Source organism: Meles meles, chromosome 7 (assembly GCF_922984935.1).
Source record: "Meles meles chromosome 7, mMelMel3.1 paternal haplotype, whole genome shotgun sequence".
Taxonomy (NCBI): domain Eukaryota; kingdom Metazoa; phylum Chordata; class Mammalia; order Carnivora; family Mustelidae; genus Meles; species Meles meles.
Genome location: NC_060072.1, coordinates 120,401,553 through 120,420,218, shown reverse-complemented (window position 1 = coordinate 120,420,218; position 18,666 = coordinate 120,401,553). Strand labels below are relative to the sequence as shown.

The 18,666-nt window shown below is 43.2% G+C and overlaps 1 protein-coding gene across 15 annotated transcripts in view; it reads left to right on the top strand.

Annotated features, from left to right (window-relative positions):
* The window catches only part of SVIL (supervillin), a 233,621-nt gene that overhangs the window by 57,475 nt on the left and 157,480 nt on the right, over positions 1-18,666 (top strand). For 7 of the 15 annotated variants that reach the window (XM_046011364.1, XM_046011359.1, XM_046011360.1 and 4 more), the window contains exon 2: positions 6,299-6,399. Coding sequence is in view for 8 of the 15 variants with exons in the window: in XM_046011357.1 (XP_045867313.1) it covers positions 13,511-13,529 (19 nt within the window). In the remaining 7 variants the exon portion in view is untranslated. Of the gene's footprint in view, positions 1-6,298; positions 6,400-13,256; positions 13,530-18,666 lie in introns of those variants that run through there. The other 8 variants (XM_046011357.1, XM_046011358.1, XM_046011356.1 and 5 more) reach the window with 4 other exon arrangements.

Here is an 18,666-nt window from a genome sequence, read left to right as displayed (position 1 = left end):
ATGTCTTTCTCTGACTTATTTTCTCTGACTTATTTTACTCAGCATTAAACTCTAGAGCTATCCATGTTGTTGCAAATGGCAAGTTTTCATTCTTTTTTATGGCTGAGTAATATTCCTGTGTGTGTGTGTGTGTGTGTGTGTGTGTGTGTGCGCGTGCACGCGCACAATGTGTGTGCCACATTGTCTCATTGTTTTCATCCATTTATCTATCATTGGACACTTGGGCTGCTTCCATATTTTGGCTATTGTCAGTAATGCTGCAATAAACATCGGGGAGTATATGTCTTTTCAAATTAGTGTTTTTGTATTCTTTGGACAAATACCCAGTAGTGGAGTTACTGGATCATATGGTAGTTCTAATTTTAATTTTTTGAGGAACCTCTGTACTGCTTCCCACAGGAGCTGCACCCATTTGCATTCCCACCAACAGAAACACCATTACTTTAAGTGCTCCTAAGTGGCTGTGACTTATAAGATATAAATCTGTGAGACATATTCATAGTAGCCTTTTGACATTGTATTATTAGCCGTGCAACTGATGGCAGGGGGCGGATACAAGAAAAAGGGGCTTCTTATACATGAAGCTCTGAGACTCACCACGGTGACATACACTCAGGATGAGACTGTGACCCAGAGTAAGTTGGGAACCATCACTTCCTCCCTATAAAGAGCGGTTATAAGCCAAGTACCCAGACAGTGAACTCCAGCCCATAGTGCATATTTTTCTTATCAGATGCAGCTTGCATATCAGTAGGCTTTTTATTTGGGAAAAAAGAGCAAAGCCTAGCATAATAATCTTTTTTTGTGAAGACATGCACGTATGAAGTCAGTGGAGAGCAATAGGAAAAATTTGTCTTCACCAAGTGCTGAATCATACAGATCAACTGTAAGTGTCTAGGAAGCCAAAGGAGGGTCATGATATTGTGGTTGCTCTGAGCCCACTACAATCCGCTGGGAAGCCCCATGTACCCCTGACAGGAGAAACAGTGAGTGCTTTGTTCTGTGAAGAGTCTTAGTACCTCTAGAGTGCCTCCTGGAACAGCCCATGGAAATATACCCAGGTGATGGTTTTCAGACTGTTCACGTTGAAGGACTTGGACACCTTGGAGAAAGTCATGGTGCTTTTTGAAGCTAACTTTGAAATGTTGACATGTTGCATCCTTTTTTCCTGTTTTGCAATTTAGCACATTATGTGTTTTGTCATTATATACACAATTATATAGTGAATATGTATACACACGTGCACACGCATATATATTTAATTACTAGATTTGAAGCTGGCTCTTACTCTGTATCTTAGTTTGCGCTGTTGCAACAAGAGTACTGTAGATTGGTTGTCTTAAATGATAGACACTTATCTCTCACAGTTCTGGAGGCTAGCAAGATCAAGGTGGTGGCAGGTTCAGTGCCTTGTGTGGGCCGTCTTCCTGGTTTGCAGGCAGCTGCCTTCTTGCTGTGTTCTCATATGGTGGAGAGCAGAGAGAAGAAGCAAGCTCTCTCTGTTCTTATAAAAGCACTCATCCCATTATGAAGGCTCCACCTTCATGACCTAATCACCTCCCAAAGGCCCCAACAGCAAATACCATCACCTTAGGGACTAGAACTTCAATGTATTCACTTCAGGGGACACAAACATGTGGTCCACAGGACTATATTTGGGAGCTATAAACAACATAAGATCATATTCACAAGTACATGTGTCCATCAAATAGCAAGCTGAACTTTTCTCAATGTTTGTTTGCTACTTGTTTATGCATTTTGTGGTTGCTACAAGGCAAGTAGTAGAAGGCACCAGTGAGTTTGAAAAAAATACATGACAGAAGGTAAAATTGAGAATTGTGCCCCTTAACTTAATTTTTATACGGGTGATTTTAGGTAATACCCACATCCTTTGGATTTTGAAGCGTAACACCTCCCAAGGTTTTGTAGGAGCGTGTTTGAAAACATAAGAGGACCGGATGCTCCCTTTTAAGACCTGTTGCTATAATGGGATGTATGGCGTAATAGGAAACCTACTGAAGTAGCAGCAGAAAGCGCATCAAGTGGGAATCCTGTCCCCCTAGGAAGAGAGCCCCAAGGACAGTAGGGTGGTGGAGTTTCTGGATCTCATCGGGGAGGATTGAGATGCTTATTTTAGCTCCCTCTCTTTCATGTGTCCTCACGTCAGTTGCTATTTCCATGGTGCGCATCCTTCTGCAGCTGGTGGAGTGCTGACTGCCAGAGCGCTTGCAGGGGAATGAGCTGCCCTGTGCGCACTGGTCCCCCTGTCACTCTTTCAGAATCTATTGTTTGAGCACTGGCTTCATGCCTATGAAATACTAATGGGATGAGCCTTCATAATGGGATGAGTATTTCATGCCTATGAAATACTAAAAACATATAAGATAAAAACCCACAGTCTCATTTTAGAGGGAAAAAAATGCATGAGCATATGAAAGACATCTCTCTTGATCAAGAGGAGTACAAAAGATATCTACAGTTGAATTATACTTTGGGATGCATTTAGTATACCATTACTCAGCAAAGGCTACCAGCGTTTAGTTCTTGAAGAATCCAGTACTTAGGAAAACTTTCACCATTCTCTGGCTATTATCCTAATGTGCAAAAATAGTACAAGCATAATAGTTCAGGATGACAAACTCTCCTATAAATTACTTGACAAATAAAATGGGCCAATGGTTAGTACTATTAAAATGGTCTATTTTTCGTTCTTTAAGCAAGATTTTTGTATGCCTTCCCCTATATTAAATGGAAACCTAGATGGTCTGAGTGTGTCCTCAATACCTGTCCTTTCTTCTTTCTAATGTCATGTCAGTGGGCCCAGTGATCTTTGAAGGGAATCCCCCTCCCCCCGCAGTGTCCCTGCTGCCCTCTCTCTTGTGTCACCTTCCTCCTGTTGTCATTGCTCAATTGCCTCTAACCTTGGCTCCTGCGCATGATCAGTCTAGTCACTTACTAATGGTTTTTTCCATGAACTTGTGTGGTCCTGGAATTAATGCTAGCAGAATGACACCTCAGACACCAATATAGTAAGTACATATCTGGGAGGTGATGGAATGGGACTGTGCCCACACAGCTATAGACCCGTGGTGAAGTCTACAGGTCATTGTGTAGTTCCAGTCAGTGGGTGCCTTCTAATAAATACATGGTTTTGTTGATTTGGAGAAATTTTATTATTTATAATGTTCCAATAATAACAATGATGATGATTATTATTTTGTTATATTATTGCTGCTCTGGCTAATCAAATCCTAGGTGGTTTAGAATTAACTGTAGTGGTCATCTATAATTAGATAATTGACAGGAAGTGAAGAGACAGAAAGCTTACTGAGGAAGGAGTAAGATAGTCAGAGAAGGGTCTCACGGAAATGGAGACATTGAAACTGAATCCTGAAAGGTATCTTGAGATTTGTATGGGGTAAGGAGGAAATGCCCATGGTTCCTGAAAATATCTTTTTTTTTTTTTTAAAGATTTTATTTATTTGAGAGAGGGAGAAAGAAAGAGAGAGAGAGTGAGTAGGAGGGAGAGGGAGAGAGAATCTGAAGCAGGTTCCAGACGTCCTACTCCTGAAAATATCTTAAAGAGCCTCCCTCCCTTGCTGTAGGCATCCAGGAAAAGAAAGATGGGAGAAAGTAACCAGGGCGGAAGTGGGTCTCATGGAAGCCTCATCCCTAGGATCCGTAATAGGGAGCCACTGTTGGATGCCTGGTGGAGCAGGGAGGGGAGGAAGACCCAACTAAATGCTCTGGACCTTGAGGCACCTGACACTGTAGTAAAATAGTATGTGAATAAAACTCACCAGAAATGTCCCTTCACTGTGGATACCTCTGTCGGCATGTTCTGTCAAACCTCTCTTTTGAAACATAAGATAAAAATATGGTTTTCTCTGGTGTGTCTTCCCTAGACACAGTTGGTTGAGAATTGGTCACAAAGTCGTGTGAGAGGTTTTGCACAGGGGTTGATACTCATCCGAAAGCCAGGCGAAAGTTGGTTTTTGACCGGGAAGGAATACTTTAGAAGGATGGAGCGAGCCCTGGCAAGACGAGCTAAGACCTTGACTTGGGTTCCTCTGCCTGCTGCACACTGATTCTCCTTTCCCCACTGCCCTGTTTTCCTCTGGAAGTTTTGCTGCTGTTCTGCAGGTTGACTAGTTTACTAAACGTCAGCCTGCCACTTAATTTGGACCCTTTCCTGATTGTGGTTTTGCTCTCTTCTTTCCCCAAGTTATCTCGAGTGCATGAAAGCTGATTTCTTGTTTCGTCTTCCTGTCAGTTGCTATATTACGAAGTTTTAGTACTTAGTGACTATCCCTTGGTCTTTGGGTGAACCAGATTCCTGAAACTAGTGATGCAGGTCCACGCCTTTCAAACTCCTTCTTGGTCCTAGGGTTCATGATCTCCATGTAGATTCTCTTTCTTCTTGAACTGTAGGTGTAGAATTCCAGGGGGACCCTTTTGCACTCTCAAGCTTGAGAACCCTTGCTCTACAGGGCGTTTGAGGGACATAAGCCAAGAGTAGAGTAGACATGGGAGTCTGGGGAGAGAGTTGAGCTCTCTAAGATGAGAGATGAGGATTTCTTCTCCTGCCCTTACTTCTTGGCTTCTTTTGGTTCTCTTGGCCCTTTTCCTTTGGAATAATTTCATTTTTCATTCTCTGTGGCCAGGACAGAAAGTGGGTCTCTTTTTCTGAAGCAGGCAAATTCCTCCTCAGTTTAGTATACTAAGGAGGGGCCGCGGGGGAAAGGCAGGCTTAAATTGGTCTAGCCCAGTTCACAAGGCTCCAAAGCTTTTTAGTAATAAACAGATTTGTGGGGGAGGAGGGAAAAAGATTTTTTTTTTTGGCATGAAAAATAGTCTACTTAAACCCCATAGTTTGTCTGTGTTTACCACAACCGTCTTTGTGGCTTTAAGTAATGAGTTCATAGCTGTCTGAATTTTCCTGGGCAAGGGTGACAGTAATTTTTTTTTGTTGTTGTTTTTGTTTGCTTTGGGGGAACTTCACATGGGTTGGCTCCCTTGTGCCCCCTCGTCACTACAAGATGATTGCCTTACAAGTTGTCTCAGCATGGGCTTCTGGAGATGAACCCTGTTCTCACTACATGAGATAAGTAAGATAGGATCAGACACCATGTCTCCCCTGTGTTTCTAGAAACTGAGGACTGATGCCAGGTCTGGTCCTTTACAATGCTGGTGTGTCGTTGTCTCCTGTCCCATCCAGTGCCTTCTGTGCTTGAGTGAACTCTTTGCTAAGATGACTTTTTCAAAACGTAATACAAAGAAGTGCTGAACAGACATTGGAAGGAGCTAGGAGGAAGTGCCTCAGTAGCCCGAAACGAAAGGTTTTCTGAAGTCAATGCTGTTTTACCACTAACACTGACCGCTAACAAACTAATACATCTAGGGGCTTTCCTCTTTACTCTGGGATCTCAGGGCTGAAGCCTTGCTTGTGTTTGGTATCCCTCTCCCAGGCTGAGTCACTGGGGTGCCACACAGGCAGTCAGCCGTTTTGAGTGTAAGGAATGAACCAAGCCAGTTATCTTGTATGCATCTAGGAGACTCACACGGGGAAATGTTCATATGCCGCAGTCCTCCTCTGTACTTCCAGTGTGAGTGGGGTTTTTGCTCGTTCCCAAACAGATGAGGAAAACAGATGTAGAAGATTTTCCCTGCCCGGATTAATGGCGTAGACCAAGTTCTAGCCCAGTCGTTCACTCTGGATGCCCTAGAAGGGTTACACTAGTCTCCAGCTTCTTTATTCAGTATCTCTTTTTCTAAGGAATTGGGCCTTTGTCAGTTCCTTCTGGCTCTACATATCCAACTCCTTGATGAATTCCAACCCATTCTTCTCTGTTTTCTCAAGTTTCCCTTTGTTACAAGGCTTTTTTCCCAAATCCCCTCATTTGGAGCTGTTGTAAATTTGTATTTTAGAAAGTGCTCGTATTTACTCAAGATAATTTTTGTCATTAGACCAAATGCATTAAATTTCAGTTACTTTGGAAGAATTAGGGCTTTGGAGAACCATTGCGTACAAATGATTTTATTCACCGGGTTTAAGATGAAGGAAAACAGATTTTTATTGAGTATTTCTTATAACAGGTTTTGAAAGGTACTCTAACCACTGCCTGTGATTTGTTGTAGCTGATGTAGATGACTAAGAAAGAGTCAAAGCTCTTTAGAAGCAGAAAATTAATCACAGCAGTGTATCCTGCTTTGCTCCTACGCGTGGTGTCTTATATTGTTTGCTATTTTCTTCTGGAGATTTCAACATTGAAATTTTTCTTTCTTTCCTCCTTTTCAGAGAGAGTTCGAATAGGAGACTTTGAAGACTTACAGAGCTGAGATACAAAGATTTTACAGTCATTCTACATCTGAAGCTATGATTTAAATATCAGCATTACAGTAAGTATTTAGGAAAGAAATGCAATTTTGTGGTTAACACATCATTGGCTTTGCCTACATCCTGAGAATGTAGATTAAAGTACATCATGCAGGGTGAATTTGTTTGAATCACATTCCAGAAACCAGAGCTCTGAGAAAATTAAAGCTCTCTCTGTGGTAAGTTACAGGACCTCAAACATACACAGGAGATGAGCCTTTTTGATAATTGGAAAAATCTTTATTTCTCCTTAGTGTCGTATGGGCCCTTTAGGAGCGCCAGGAAAGACAAGGAAAACTTAATTTTGGGGTTTGCTTTTTGTGCTGAGCTGAGGCTATGGGAGAGACTGTTTAGATGATAGTGGAGCCGGGCACGGGAAGGCGAACAGAAGCACCCTTCTGGGAACTGTACTTTCTGGACTGCCTCTCTGGGGCAATGGTTCTCAAAGTATGTTCCATGGAACACAGTTCCCTACAGTATTAATGCAGTGGGGGCAGAGGTGGTGAGAAGATGGGTCTGTGCTCAAATGAGTTTAGAAAACATTGAGTTAAAGTTAAGCGACCTTTCTTACTGAAGGATCTCAAAAACAAAAGAGCCTTGTGAATCTCCTGGGTGTGTATAGTCAGCAGTACTTACCAGAGTCCTCTCTTGTGGGGCATCTTGAGACCAGGGTTCCATTTGTTCATTAAATAGTTAATGAACACCAGCCGTGCATGGTGTTAGATACCAAAAATATATCAATAAGTGAGATTGGCAAATAAGGTAAGAAATAAGTTAAGAGCACTTACTGCTAGATAGGATAGCAAATGATAGCAAATATTTAAGAGAATGGTCTTAGGAGCTAGGGGACCTGGGTTTTCAACCTGACTCGGCCACTTAAAAACTGTACAAGTTTGAACAAGACACTTAAACTCTTCTTTCAACTTCCACATGTATAAAATGGTGATAATAACATCTACCTAGTAAGGTTGTTGTGAGGATTAAGATGATAAGCTCATGCTGGCAAATACTGAACTTTATACAAGGGTTATCAGAATTTGCACTTATAATAATAATGGCTGAGTGCTTTGAAGTTTATATGATAGACAGGAGAAGAGATAGTGACGGATAGAGACTTTTGAATAGGATGGTCCAGGACTTCCTCAAGTAGAGACCTGTAAGGATGAGGAATACTGAGCCTTGGAGATGGTGTACAGAGTGTATATGGCAGGAAACCTAAGTGTGAAAAGGTATGTCTTATGGAGAGAAAGCATTTGACAATTCTAACACCTCTTTAAGATGAAAACAACACAATAACAAACCAAACAATAACAACAAAGTAGGAATTGAAGGGATGTCCTTCAACCTGAAAAGGGCATCTATGAGAAACCCACAGCTAACATCACACTTAATATGAAAGATTGAAAGCTTTCCCCCTAAGACCAGGAGCAAGGCAAAGATGGCCACTCTCATTGAATTTCTATGCAGTATTGTACTGAAGTTCTAGCCAGGACAGCTAGGAAAGGATATGGAATAAAAGGCTCCTGGATTGGAGAGGAAGAAGTAAAACTAACTCTGTTTGCAATGACATGATCATGGATATGGAAACGGCTAAGTGATGCACTACACTATCAGAACTAATAAACAAGTTCAAAAAATATTTCCTCCTGTAATAGTATGAAACAAAATAAAATACTTAGGAATAAATGTAATCAGAAGTATAAAATTTACTCTTAAAACTACAAAACATTATTGAAAAAAATTAAAGAAAATTTAAGCAAATGATAAAACATCTCGTGTCCATGGATTGTAAGATTTACTATTGTTTTTTTTTTTTTCAAAGATTTTATTTATTTATTTGACAGAGAGATCGATCACAAGTAGGCAGAGAGGCAGGCAGAGAGAGAGGAGGAAGCAGGCTCCCTGTGGAGCAGAGAGCCCGATGCGGGGCTCGATCCCAGGACCCTGAGATCATGACCTGAGCCGAAGGCAGCGGCTTAATCCACTGAGCCACCCAGGCGCCCCAAGATTTACTATTGTTAAAATAGCAGTACTTCCTAAATTGGTCTATAGATTCAATGCAATCCCTATTAAAATCTCAGATGGATTCTTTGCAGAAATTGACAGACAGACCCTAAAATTCACATAGACATTTAAGGGATCTGGAATAGCCAAAATATCTGAGAAGAATTGGAAGACTTATCCTTCCTGATTTCAACACTTAATATAAAGCCACAATAATCAGGCCAGTGTGGAACTGGCATAAGGATGGACATACAGATTTTTGTAATAGAATTTATAGATCAGAAAAAACCCATACATTTATGGTAACTGATATTTGACAGTTGTGCCAAGACAAATCTTTGGGAAATATTCTCTTCAACAAATGGTCTGGGACACTGGATATCAACATGAAAAGGAATAAAGTTGGACCACTACCTCACACAGTATACAAAAATTAATTCAAAGTGGATCAGAGGCCTAAATGTAAGACCTAAAACTATAATACTCTTAGAAGACAACATGGGTATTAATCTTCATGACCTTGTTTTAGGCAATTTTTTTTTTTTTTTTTGAGATACAACACCAAAAGCACAAGTGAAAAAGAAAAACAGATAACTTGGACATCAACAAAATTAGTCAAAAGATGCTATCAAGACAATGAAAAGACAACCTACAGAATGGGAAAAAGTGTTTGCAGATCATATCATGTGATATGGGACTTATATGTCGCATATATAAAGAACTCTTATACTTCAGTAATAAAAAGATAACCAAATTCAAAAATAGGCACAGATCTGAGCAGACATTTCTCCAAAGAAGATAGGCAAATGGCTAATAAGCACATGAGAAGATTCTCAACGCCACCAGCCATTAGTGAAATGCAATCAAACCCACAATGTGACATTAATTCATGGCCACTATGAAAGACAGTAACGAGTGTTGGTGAAGATGTGGAGAAATTGGAACTCTCCTACACTCTTGGTGAGAATGCAAAATCTTTCCAAAGCAGCTGCTTTGGAAAACAGTCTGACAATTCTTTGTCCAGTTAAACAGAGTTGCCTTATGATCCTGCATACATTTTTAAGGTAAATGAAAACATATGTCTGTATAAAAACACAAATATTCATGGCAGTATCATGCATAATGGCTGAAGAATGGAAAAAACCCAATATCTGTCAACTGACAGACAGACAAATAAAATATTGTATATCCATGTGATAAGATGTTATTCAAATGTAAAAGAGTATGAAGTACTGACACATGCTGTAATATGGATGAATCTTGAAAATATACTAAGTGCAAAAAGCCAGACACAAAGACCATACTGCATAATTCCATTTATATGAAAGTCCTAGAAACTTCTAGAGAGACAGAAAGATTAATAGTTGCCCAGCACTGGAGTATCTAGGGGAAAATTGAAAATGACTACTAATGGGAACATGGTTTCTTTTTGGGGTGATAAAAATATCTAAAATTGCTTTGAGAGTGGTCATACAGGTCTATAAATATTCTAAAACCATTAACTGATACACTTTAAATGGGTGAATTGTATGGTACATGAATGATATATCAATAAAGCTGTTGTATATACAAAAAGGGATATCTTAGAGGTATAACCATCAGCACTTGGTGGTAGCTGAGGTAGGGAGTGAGGCCAAGGGAGGAATTAAGAATGATTCCCAGATTTTGGCCCTGGCAACATCTGAAGGGAGTAAAAACTGGGAAGGAGGTTTTATTTTGTTTTGTTCGAATGGGGAGGGCCAGCTTTGAGAATCAAGAGTTCTGTTACAGACATACTAAGTTTGAGGTACTTGGTAAATATCCTGGTAGAAATCTTAGGTAGATAATTGAACTTGAGTCTGAAACTCAGAGGAGCAATCCTGAATGTAGGTAGCATTTAGATGATAGATACGTCCGTAAGAAAGGATGAAAACTCTGTGTGTGCGCACACGCTCATTTGTGTGTGTGTGTGTGTGTGTGTATGCACAAATGAGGCCCAGAATGAGATGGAAGAGAGCCAAAAAGAAACCCGAGAAGGGGTCAGCAGGGAGGCAGGAAAGTAGAGGGGTAGAAAGTCATGAAGCTCAGGTGAAAGGAGGGTGGTGTCCACAGAGCTGGTGCTACTGGATAATCAGGAAGAGGAAGACGGAGGTGTCCATTGGAATTGCCAAGATAGATGCTGTCGATGACCTTGGCAAGAGTAGCTCAGTAGGGGTGACTCCAGAACAGTGGGTTGAGGAGGGAATGTGAAATGCTAGAGTTTTGAGAGAGGTGGGGCAACCATGCTTAGAAGTTCGGCTGGAACTACGCTCTTGTGAAAATTGCTCTGGGATCCTTTCCTGCTCTGCTGAATCGCCAGATGCTGGTAGGGTTTGAAGGCCATCTCTTCCCTTGGAGCCAGTAACTTCAGGTGTAAATTCTGCATCCAGGAAGCTGCCCGCCTGTAGTTTGGGGTGGGGCAGGAGAGTAGAGCTAGGTTGGGGTCCAGAGAAGAGTGTCATTCTTTGCTTTGTTCTCTGATGGTTTTGATTTTCTTTTATTTAGATTGGGAGAAATCTGAGAGGAAGATTTTACTAATAATGGGATTTTTTGAAGTTTAGAGTGAATCATTTAAAAATCATCCTTTGACGTCAGAATAGAGAGAAAAGGCAGTCCATGGTTTTAGACGCAGTGAAGGTTTGGGCTTTCTATACATTGCTGCTTTGTGTGTCTTCAGACGTGGGGGAACCCAGTGCTGGGACCACTGAGACTATGCGAGGTGGGGAGAACATGGGAACTTTCTCAAAATGTCCCCATACCAGTGCCTGAGGAAGTTGTGCTTCGTAAATCTCAAAAGTGCATTGACTTTAGCGTGTTCTTCCTCCATGCCTCTTTACTAGTCAAGATTGTGGAAAAGCACTTTTTAAAGATACATGCTCTATAACATGTTATAGAGCAACAACCCAGTCTTCACCTTCTCTTGAGAAAACCAGCTGCTACTTAGGCAATAAAGCCCATTTAATGTTTTGAGCAAACACATGTTTTAAGCACATGACTATAGGCTGTTCTTTTTTTTTTTTTAAAAGATTTTATTTATTTATTTGACAGAGATCACAAGTAGGCAGAGAGGCAGGCAGAGAGAGAGGGGAAAGCAGGCTCCCTGCTGAGCAGAGAGCCCGATGTTGGGCTCGATCCCAGGACCCTGAGATCACAACCTGAGCTGAAGGCAGAGGCTTAACCCACTGAGCCACCCAGGCGCCCCAGGCTGTTCATTTTGGATGACACCAAATGGTGCTGTTTGTTTTTCTTTTATGAGATGTGTATGCGTGCGTGTGTGCGCGTGCACGTGCGCCTGTGGAGTGCGTGTGCAAGTGTTCTTAGTTCACTTTCTGTCTTTTCTTATGTGGAATATAAATGACCTAACAGAAAACTATATATTTGAAATGCAGTGTGTTCTAACTGGCTTGGCATGAAATTAGAAAACATTAGGAATTAGATAACTTTTCAGGGTGCCTGGGTGGTTCAGTCATTAAGCATCTACCTTCGGCTCAGATCATGATCCCAGGGTCCTGGAATCAAGCCCGGCATCAGGCTCCCTACTCAGTGGGGAGCCTGCTTCTCCCTCTCCCACTCCCCCTGCTGATGCTGATGGTCCCTCTCTCACTCTTTCTCTCTATCAAACAAACAAACAAAAACCTTTTCAAGCCCTGACTGAAGGCCCCCTCCAAGGATTACTTTTGTATGTGGTTATTTATTTACTTATATTCTAAAAATATTTTATTTCTTTGAGATAGTGAGCATGAGGGAGAGAGACAGGGAGAGAAACCCAAGCAGACTCCGCACCCAGCAGGGAGCCTGTTGTGGAGTTTGATCTTATAACCCTGAGATCGTGACCCAAGAGGAAACCAAGAGTTGGTCACTCAACTGACTGAGCCTCTCAGACACCCCTGTGTGTGTGTTTTTTTTTTTTTTTTAAAGATTTTATTTATTTATTTGACAGCGAGAGAGAGAGAGAGATAGAGAGAGATCCTAAGTAGGCAGAGAGGCAGGCAGAGAGAGAGAGAGGGAAGCAGGCTCCCTGCCGAGCAGAGAGCAGAGAGTCCGATGTGGGACTCGATCTCAGGACCCTGAGATCATGACCCGAGCGGAAGGCAGCGGCTTAACCCACTGAGCCACCCAGGTGTCCGTGTGTGTGTGTTTTTTTAAAGAAACTTTAATATGGTCCTTATTGTTTGGTTGCGTTTCATTCTATATGTAGAGGACAGGCTCTGGGAGATTTTGAAAGCAGAACATTTCAGTATTACTTTCATTCAAACATTCTTGTTCTGAAAGAAAGATCTTTTTTTTTTTTTTTAAAGATTTTATTTATTTGACGGAGACACAGCAAGAGAGGGAACACAAGCAGGGGGAGTGAGAGAGGGAGAAGCAGGCTTCCTGCTGAGCAGGGAGCCCAATGCTGGAGGATTTTACCAGGACCCTGGGATCATGTCAGGACAAAGGCAGACGCTTAGGACTGAGCCACCCAGGCGCCCCGCAAAGAAACAACTGAATTTGTTCTGGAGCACAGGGTTTTTCAATCAAGATTACAAGGAAACAACATGGTGGTTGTTCCTACTGGGTTAGGAGTGGATTTTCCTCCATGAGGAAATCAGCAGCTTCAGAGAAACCCTGACTTTACAAGCCTGTCTTTTCAGCGGCTCCCCACCCAGGTGTAGAGATTTTACTGACTTGCGGCAACTTCCAATCACCGCGAGAATTAGAGTGCTTATCTGAGAGGAATCATTTGAACTTCAACCTATACTTTTGCCTGTAGGGCCATGCTAACAGAAGCTTTTTTTTTTTCCTTTGCGATGTATTTATTCATTTTAGAGAGGGAAAGAATGCGCGTGTGCACAGCAGGGAAAGGCAGAAGGAGAGGGAGAGGGAGTCTTACGCGCAGACTCCGAGCCCAGCACAGAGCCCTACTCGGGGCTTAATCTCGTGACCCGGAGATCAGGACCTGGGCTGAAACCAAGATTTGGATGCTTAACTGACAGCGTCACCCAGGTTCCCCTACCAGGCGCTTTGATAATCTTGATTTTAAAAGAGCAGGAGAGAGTGACTGCAAAGAGAGGGTTTGGTCTCCTCTCCTCCCCACTGCTTCTTGAGAGAAGTTGGCCTCGGGTGATCACCATGACTCGGGGCAGACGAGGTCAGTTTACTGTGTTTTTAATGGTTTTTGGAGAATTGGACTGTATTAAGCAGGTGCTGCTGACCACGTTTCAGATCATTTTATGGAGGGGGACTGATTCCGTCTCTTCCTGCTCAGGGTGGATCTGTGCACATTACTTTGTTTCTCAAAAACGTCTTGCTTGTCTTGGGAGGTGGCCAGGCCTCTAATGTGGGTGGTGTGGGCTGTGTCACAAACCTCAGGCCCCAAAGCCTGAATTTGGCCTTGTCAGATCAGACGAGTGCATGAAGCAGATGACTAGCCTTTGGGAGACGCAGGGAGGCAGACATAGTGTTGTTTGTGATCTGATGTAGACAGAGACTTGGGGTGCTCTTTCTTTGAGATGTGGGAATGGAGGTGACAGGAAGAGAGAACAGAAGAAGACAGGTAAGGGACTTCCAGATTTTCTGAAATAACCTTATATGGCTGCATTCAGAAACCTAGTTAGCATTTCATGGGCTGGGGAGGGCCTTGTGCTCTCTTTGGGGCATGTTGGAGAGCAGTGATTTTTCAATGTTGATAATGTACTTAGCTTAGATTATTACAGTGAAGAATGCCACCGGTTTGACTTTTTTTTAAAAAAAAGATTATTTATTTATTTATTTGACAGAGAACACAAGTAGGTAGAGAGGCAGACAGAGAGAGGAGAAAGCAGGCTCCCTGCTGAGCAGAGAGCCCAATGTGGGGCTCGATCCCAGGACCCGGAGATCATGACCTGAGCCGAAGGCAGAGGCGTTAACCCACTGAGCCACCGAGGCGCCCCCTAGTTTGACTTTTTAAGTAAAAACATGGAAGTTCTTAAAAAACTGTTGTCCGACTACCCAAAACTATGAGGTATGCAGATCTCCAAAAAGGAAAAACAAACAAGCACATAAAAATCCTAAATGAATCCTTTTTGTGATCTTTTCTTAAACCCAGTGTAAGATGTAGGCCTTATTAAAAATAAAATCTGGGGACGCCTTGGTGGCTCAGTGGGTTAAAGCCTCTGCCTTCAGCTCAGGTCATGATCCCAGGGTCCTGGGATCGAGTCCCACATCGGGCTCTCTGCTCAGCAGGGAGCCTGCTTCCTCCTCTCTCTCTGCCTGCTTCTCTGCCTACTTGTGATCTCTGTCAAATTAAAAAAAAAAAATCTGCCATAGAATAGGAAACAGAAACCAGGGGAGAATATAAATACACCTTTGGTCTTCTGTTTCTTACCTACAGACACGTGCACACCTATATTTGCATGAGAAATATAGCAGACGTCTTGAAGGACAAACAGAAGGTATAATACGATTAAGCAAGAGGTTGAATATAAATTGGAAAGAGTCCTAACTTTTTATTTCACTTTCATTTGGATCCTTTTACTAATTCTCTTTGCTGGGTTTAGGCTTTTCAAACATTCTTTGGCCCTGGGAGGGAGTTGTATAACCATAAAACTTGAGAATCCTGGCCCTAGAAGAAATGTTCCTTTAAAACCCCAAGGACAGAAAATTGAACACAGCTGTGCAAAAGAAAAAAGCGAGAACGCCAGTGATGCTTCAGGCCTGCGGGCACGCTGACCAGCTTCCCCAGTGCCCTGGGGCTGTGGTTTCTTGATGGTAGAGGGGGACCTTCCATGCTCTTTTTTTTTTCTTTTTTTTTTTGCAAGTTTCAGGAAATGGCCAAGACCTTCCTTCAAAACTGTAGTTTCTTCTGTTGTTGTCAGAAGAATGTTCTGTGAGGCGTTGTGACCTGTTGCTCTGCTTGTCCTATGTGCATCCTGTTGTTATCCCCTGGGGACAATGGGGGTTTCTGAGAACTTTTGAGGTGCCGTGTTTCTGCAGGACTTTCGGTTCCTACCTATAAGGAAACCTCAGAACTTGAGAAGTTTACACCAGAGTCAGAAGACAGAATACACAAGGATTTGGGGCCCCAGAGTCCCTTTCCTCTGCCTTCTCAGAATAAAAAGCTTTGAAGTGTGGTCCTGGGAACCTAGCTCTGTCGTTCCTTGCTTTTCCGCCTCTGGGATGAAAACTGCCCTGTTGCCTGTCTGATGTTGGCCTGGTGGGTCCCGCCGTTTGGTTTCTAGTCCCCAAGGAGCTATGGCCCCTAACCTCTGCTCCAGCCTGGATTGATCATTTTGCTCTTTGTCAGACCGTGTAATGATGATTCATACTTCTTCCTCTACAAGATTAGATTACCGTAATTTTCATATCCTGGACTGTTCACTAGGGATTTGAATTAATCCTTGTTGGTACAGAAAGCAGTATCGTGTTTCTGGGGAGAAAGGACTGAACTTGCCTACTTGGCCACCATCAGAAAACATTTAGGGAGGGCCTGTTGTGAGTCTCACTCTGGAAGGTAATCCCAGCTTCAGGACTCATTACCACATCAATTAGTTCACCATAAAGGCCTGCAAGTGGGGCATTGGCATGCCCTTGGCCCAGGTACAGTGGATTTGCATGCATGACGCCATGCCTCAAGGATCAGAATGCACGGAGAGCTTTGCAAGGAATCCTCTATGGACACCAGGCGCTGCTTCATGAGGCAAAATCTTGCCCAGAGAAATGTTTGGGAAGGAGGTAAACTCATTCAGGTTTGTGGAATAGTCTACCCAAAGCCAGCAGGGATCACGATCACGGATGGCAGAGGGTCGAGGGGGTGGCAGTGGGAGCAATGAGGGGTAAACTAATCTTTGGGAATAACTCTGTTTTGGCAGTCTCCCTGTCACATATGTGTGATTCTGTCCCCTCAACAAATATTTATTGAGCACTTACTGTATCTTAGGCACAACCGTGGGCACCGGGGGTCAACAATAGTCTACAAAACAGACAAAAATCTCGGACTTGGCAGAGGTCATGTTTTCGAGGCCTTGACCCTGAGGGGGCCGGTAGGAATGTGAGTGGAAGAATGCTGCAGCCCAGACCTTAGGAGCTCCTGGTACAACTAAATAAGCAAGGTCATTTGGAGATGTGTTTGCATGTATATGCTCTTCTCTTCCCTCTGTGGATATTGTGCCCTCTGTCCCACTAATAAGGCTACACCATCTTTAGCGGAGTCCCTGATGGGGCTTCATGCATGCTAACACGTGGTCTGCTCTAGTCTAATGAGGCCAGCCCATGACTGGCCGGGACCATCTGCTGCAGACCGAGCCTCTGCTGGAGGGGAGCTGCCTTGTGCTCAAATATCTTTGTTTCCAAGTTCTACTATGGAGTGATCCTGACTTCAGAATGCCTCATGTTGATATGTGTTCTCTCTCCCTGGATCTCCTTCCTTTCTATGGTCCCTCTTTTCTCTCTTAATCCTCTCCATTTTTCTTTGGTGACTCTGAGATGGCGCTTTGCCTCAGAATTGTAGAATCTGGTTTTCTGGAACTGGACGGGACCCTGGGAGTCTTTGTCTAAACTAGCAATTTTTGGTCCCTGGACTGAAAACAAGTTCACCTGATGCAGTGGCATGAGAAGTCTAAGAAAATGAAGTAAATGTTTCATGAAGCTAAACTTCAGTGTTCAATTCCTGTATCTTTCCATCATATTCCCTCGGACTTTTTGGGTTTTAGTATTTTCCACTTATCCTGGAAATTACTCATCATCCTGAACTCCGCCCCCATCCATCTGTTGACTCCTACTCCCTACCCTGTTCTTCCACACTCTGGTTTTCAGCTGGTGTCCCCTTCAATTTTGTAGCTCCTGCCCCTAAAATCAGAGTCCGTGCCTAAACCTTAGGGTAGGAAGTCACCATTTGGATTGCCAGGGAGCTGGGTTTTAGGATCCCCCGTTGGAAGCACAGATACATTTTAAGCTACAACACGCAGTGGTTCAGTTTTATGGGATTATTGGTACTGTGGTTCCACTTTACTACAGGTTTATCAGGCGTGTTTGGGTTGGCCAAGGGTGCAGCCATCCCTTATAACCGTTTCTTGGAGGAACATGAGAACGACTTCTACAATGTGAAGCTTACTGAGCTGGAGACGCAGATACACTTGCGCTTCCAATCAGGGGGTGTGGGGTCTCAAGGTTTGTGGAGGCTGGAGGTCATGGGTGCAGAGAAAGGGGACCAAGTGCTCCCCCTCCCCAGTGCGTCTCTGGCACCTGGGTGTTCTCCTTCGTAACAAGGTGTGGATGTTTGAATTTTCACAGTGCTCCTTAAGGAGAAACGTGAATACTTTGTGTTTGGCATTCAGGAGGAACAATTGTCCATTCTCTCTTGGTGTTTGGGATCAGCTGAGGAAAGCACTTACAGTACTAGGCTTTGTGATGCCCACAGGAACACGAAAAGGAACAAGCCCCCGGGGTCTTCTCTGGCTCTGGTATAGGAAGTCCACACTGTGTCAGCTTACAACTCTGGGCTCATGTTTCCACTTGAGAAGTGACCCTGGGGTTCTGCCATGAATACATGGACCGAGATCCCATAGTTTTAGATAGATGTTGGCCTAAAAGGAGCCTGTCCCAGTTTGTAGATCTCTGAATGCTCTCAGGACTCAAGCCTGGTGTCTAGGAATGTGGTGTTGGTCCCGCCATGTTAGAGACTGTGTCCCTGGAGCCAGGATTCAGAAGTCTCGGTCCAGGTTTCCCCCCACCCCCAACCCCAGGCAAACTCACATTTCATTTTGACCAGGAGGCCAGCAGCTCTGTGCATGCTGAGCATTACTCCACGCCCTTTGCTCTTGAAGCAGCAGCCTGGGAGAGAGGAGTTGGCTCACTGATCTGTTGTTCAAGCCAGTGACCTACACTCGACCTTGGAGCTTGAAAGACTGTCAGCCAAAGCCGGCAGTCTCCATAAGCTTTGAGGGAGGGAGTCAGAGAGACGGATATTCAGTTATTGATTGATTTAGGTCATCTGGGAGAGGGAGATAGGGTGGTTGAAAGACAAATGTTACCCCAAAATAATTTCCCCCTTTTAAATAATCTACACCAGAACAAAATTATTTGTCCATGTTACAGAAGGCCACAATCTGAGACTCCTAGCAGTGTTAACAGTGGAGATGTTAGGAAACTAAGGCACGACCCCGTCTTCACTCACTGATGTCAAAATTCTAAGCTTACTGCAAAAATGGGCAAAAATAAAAAATGAAATAGTTCCATGTCTGGTCCTGTTAGAGCGGAAATTAGGACAGAATCCGAATCTGGTTGCTTCGTCTATTCATGTCCTGGAAATG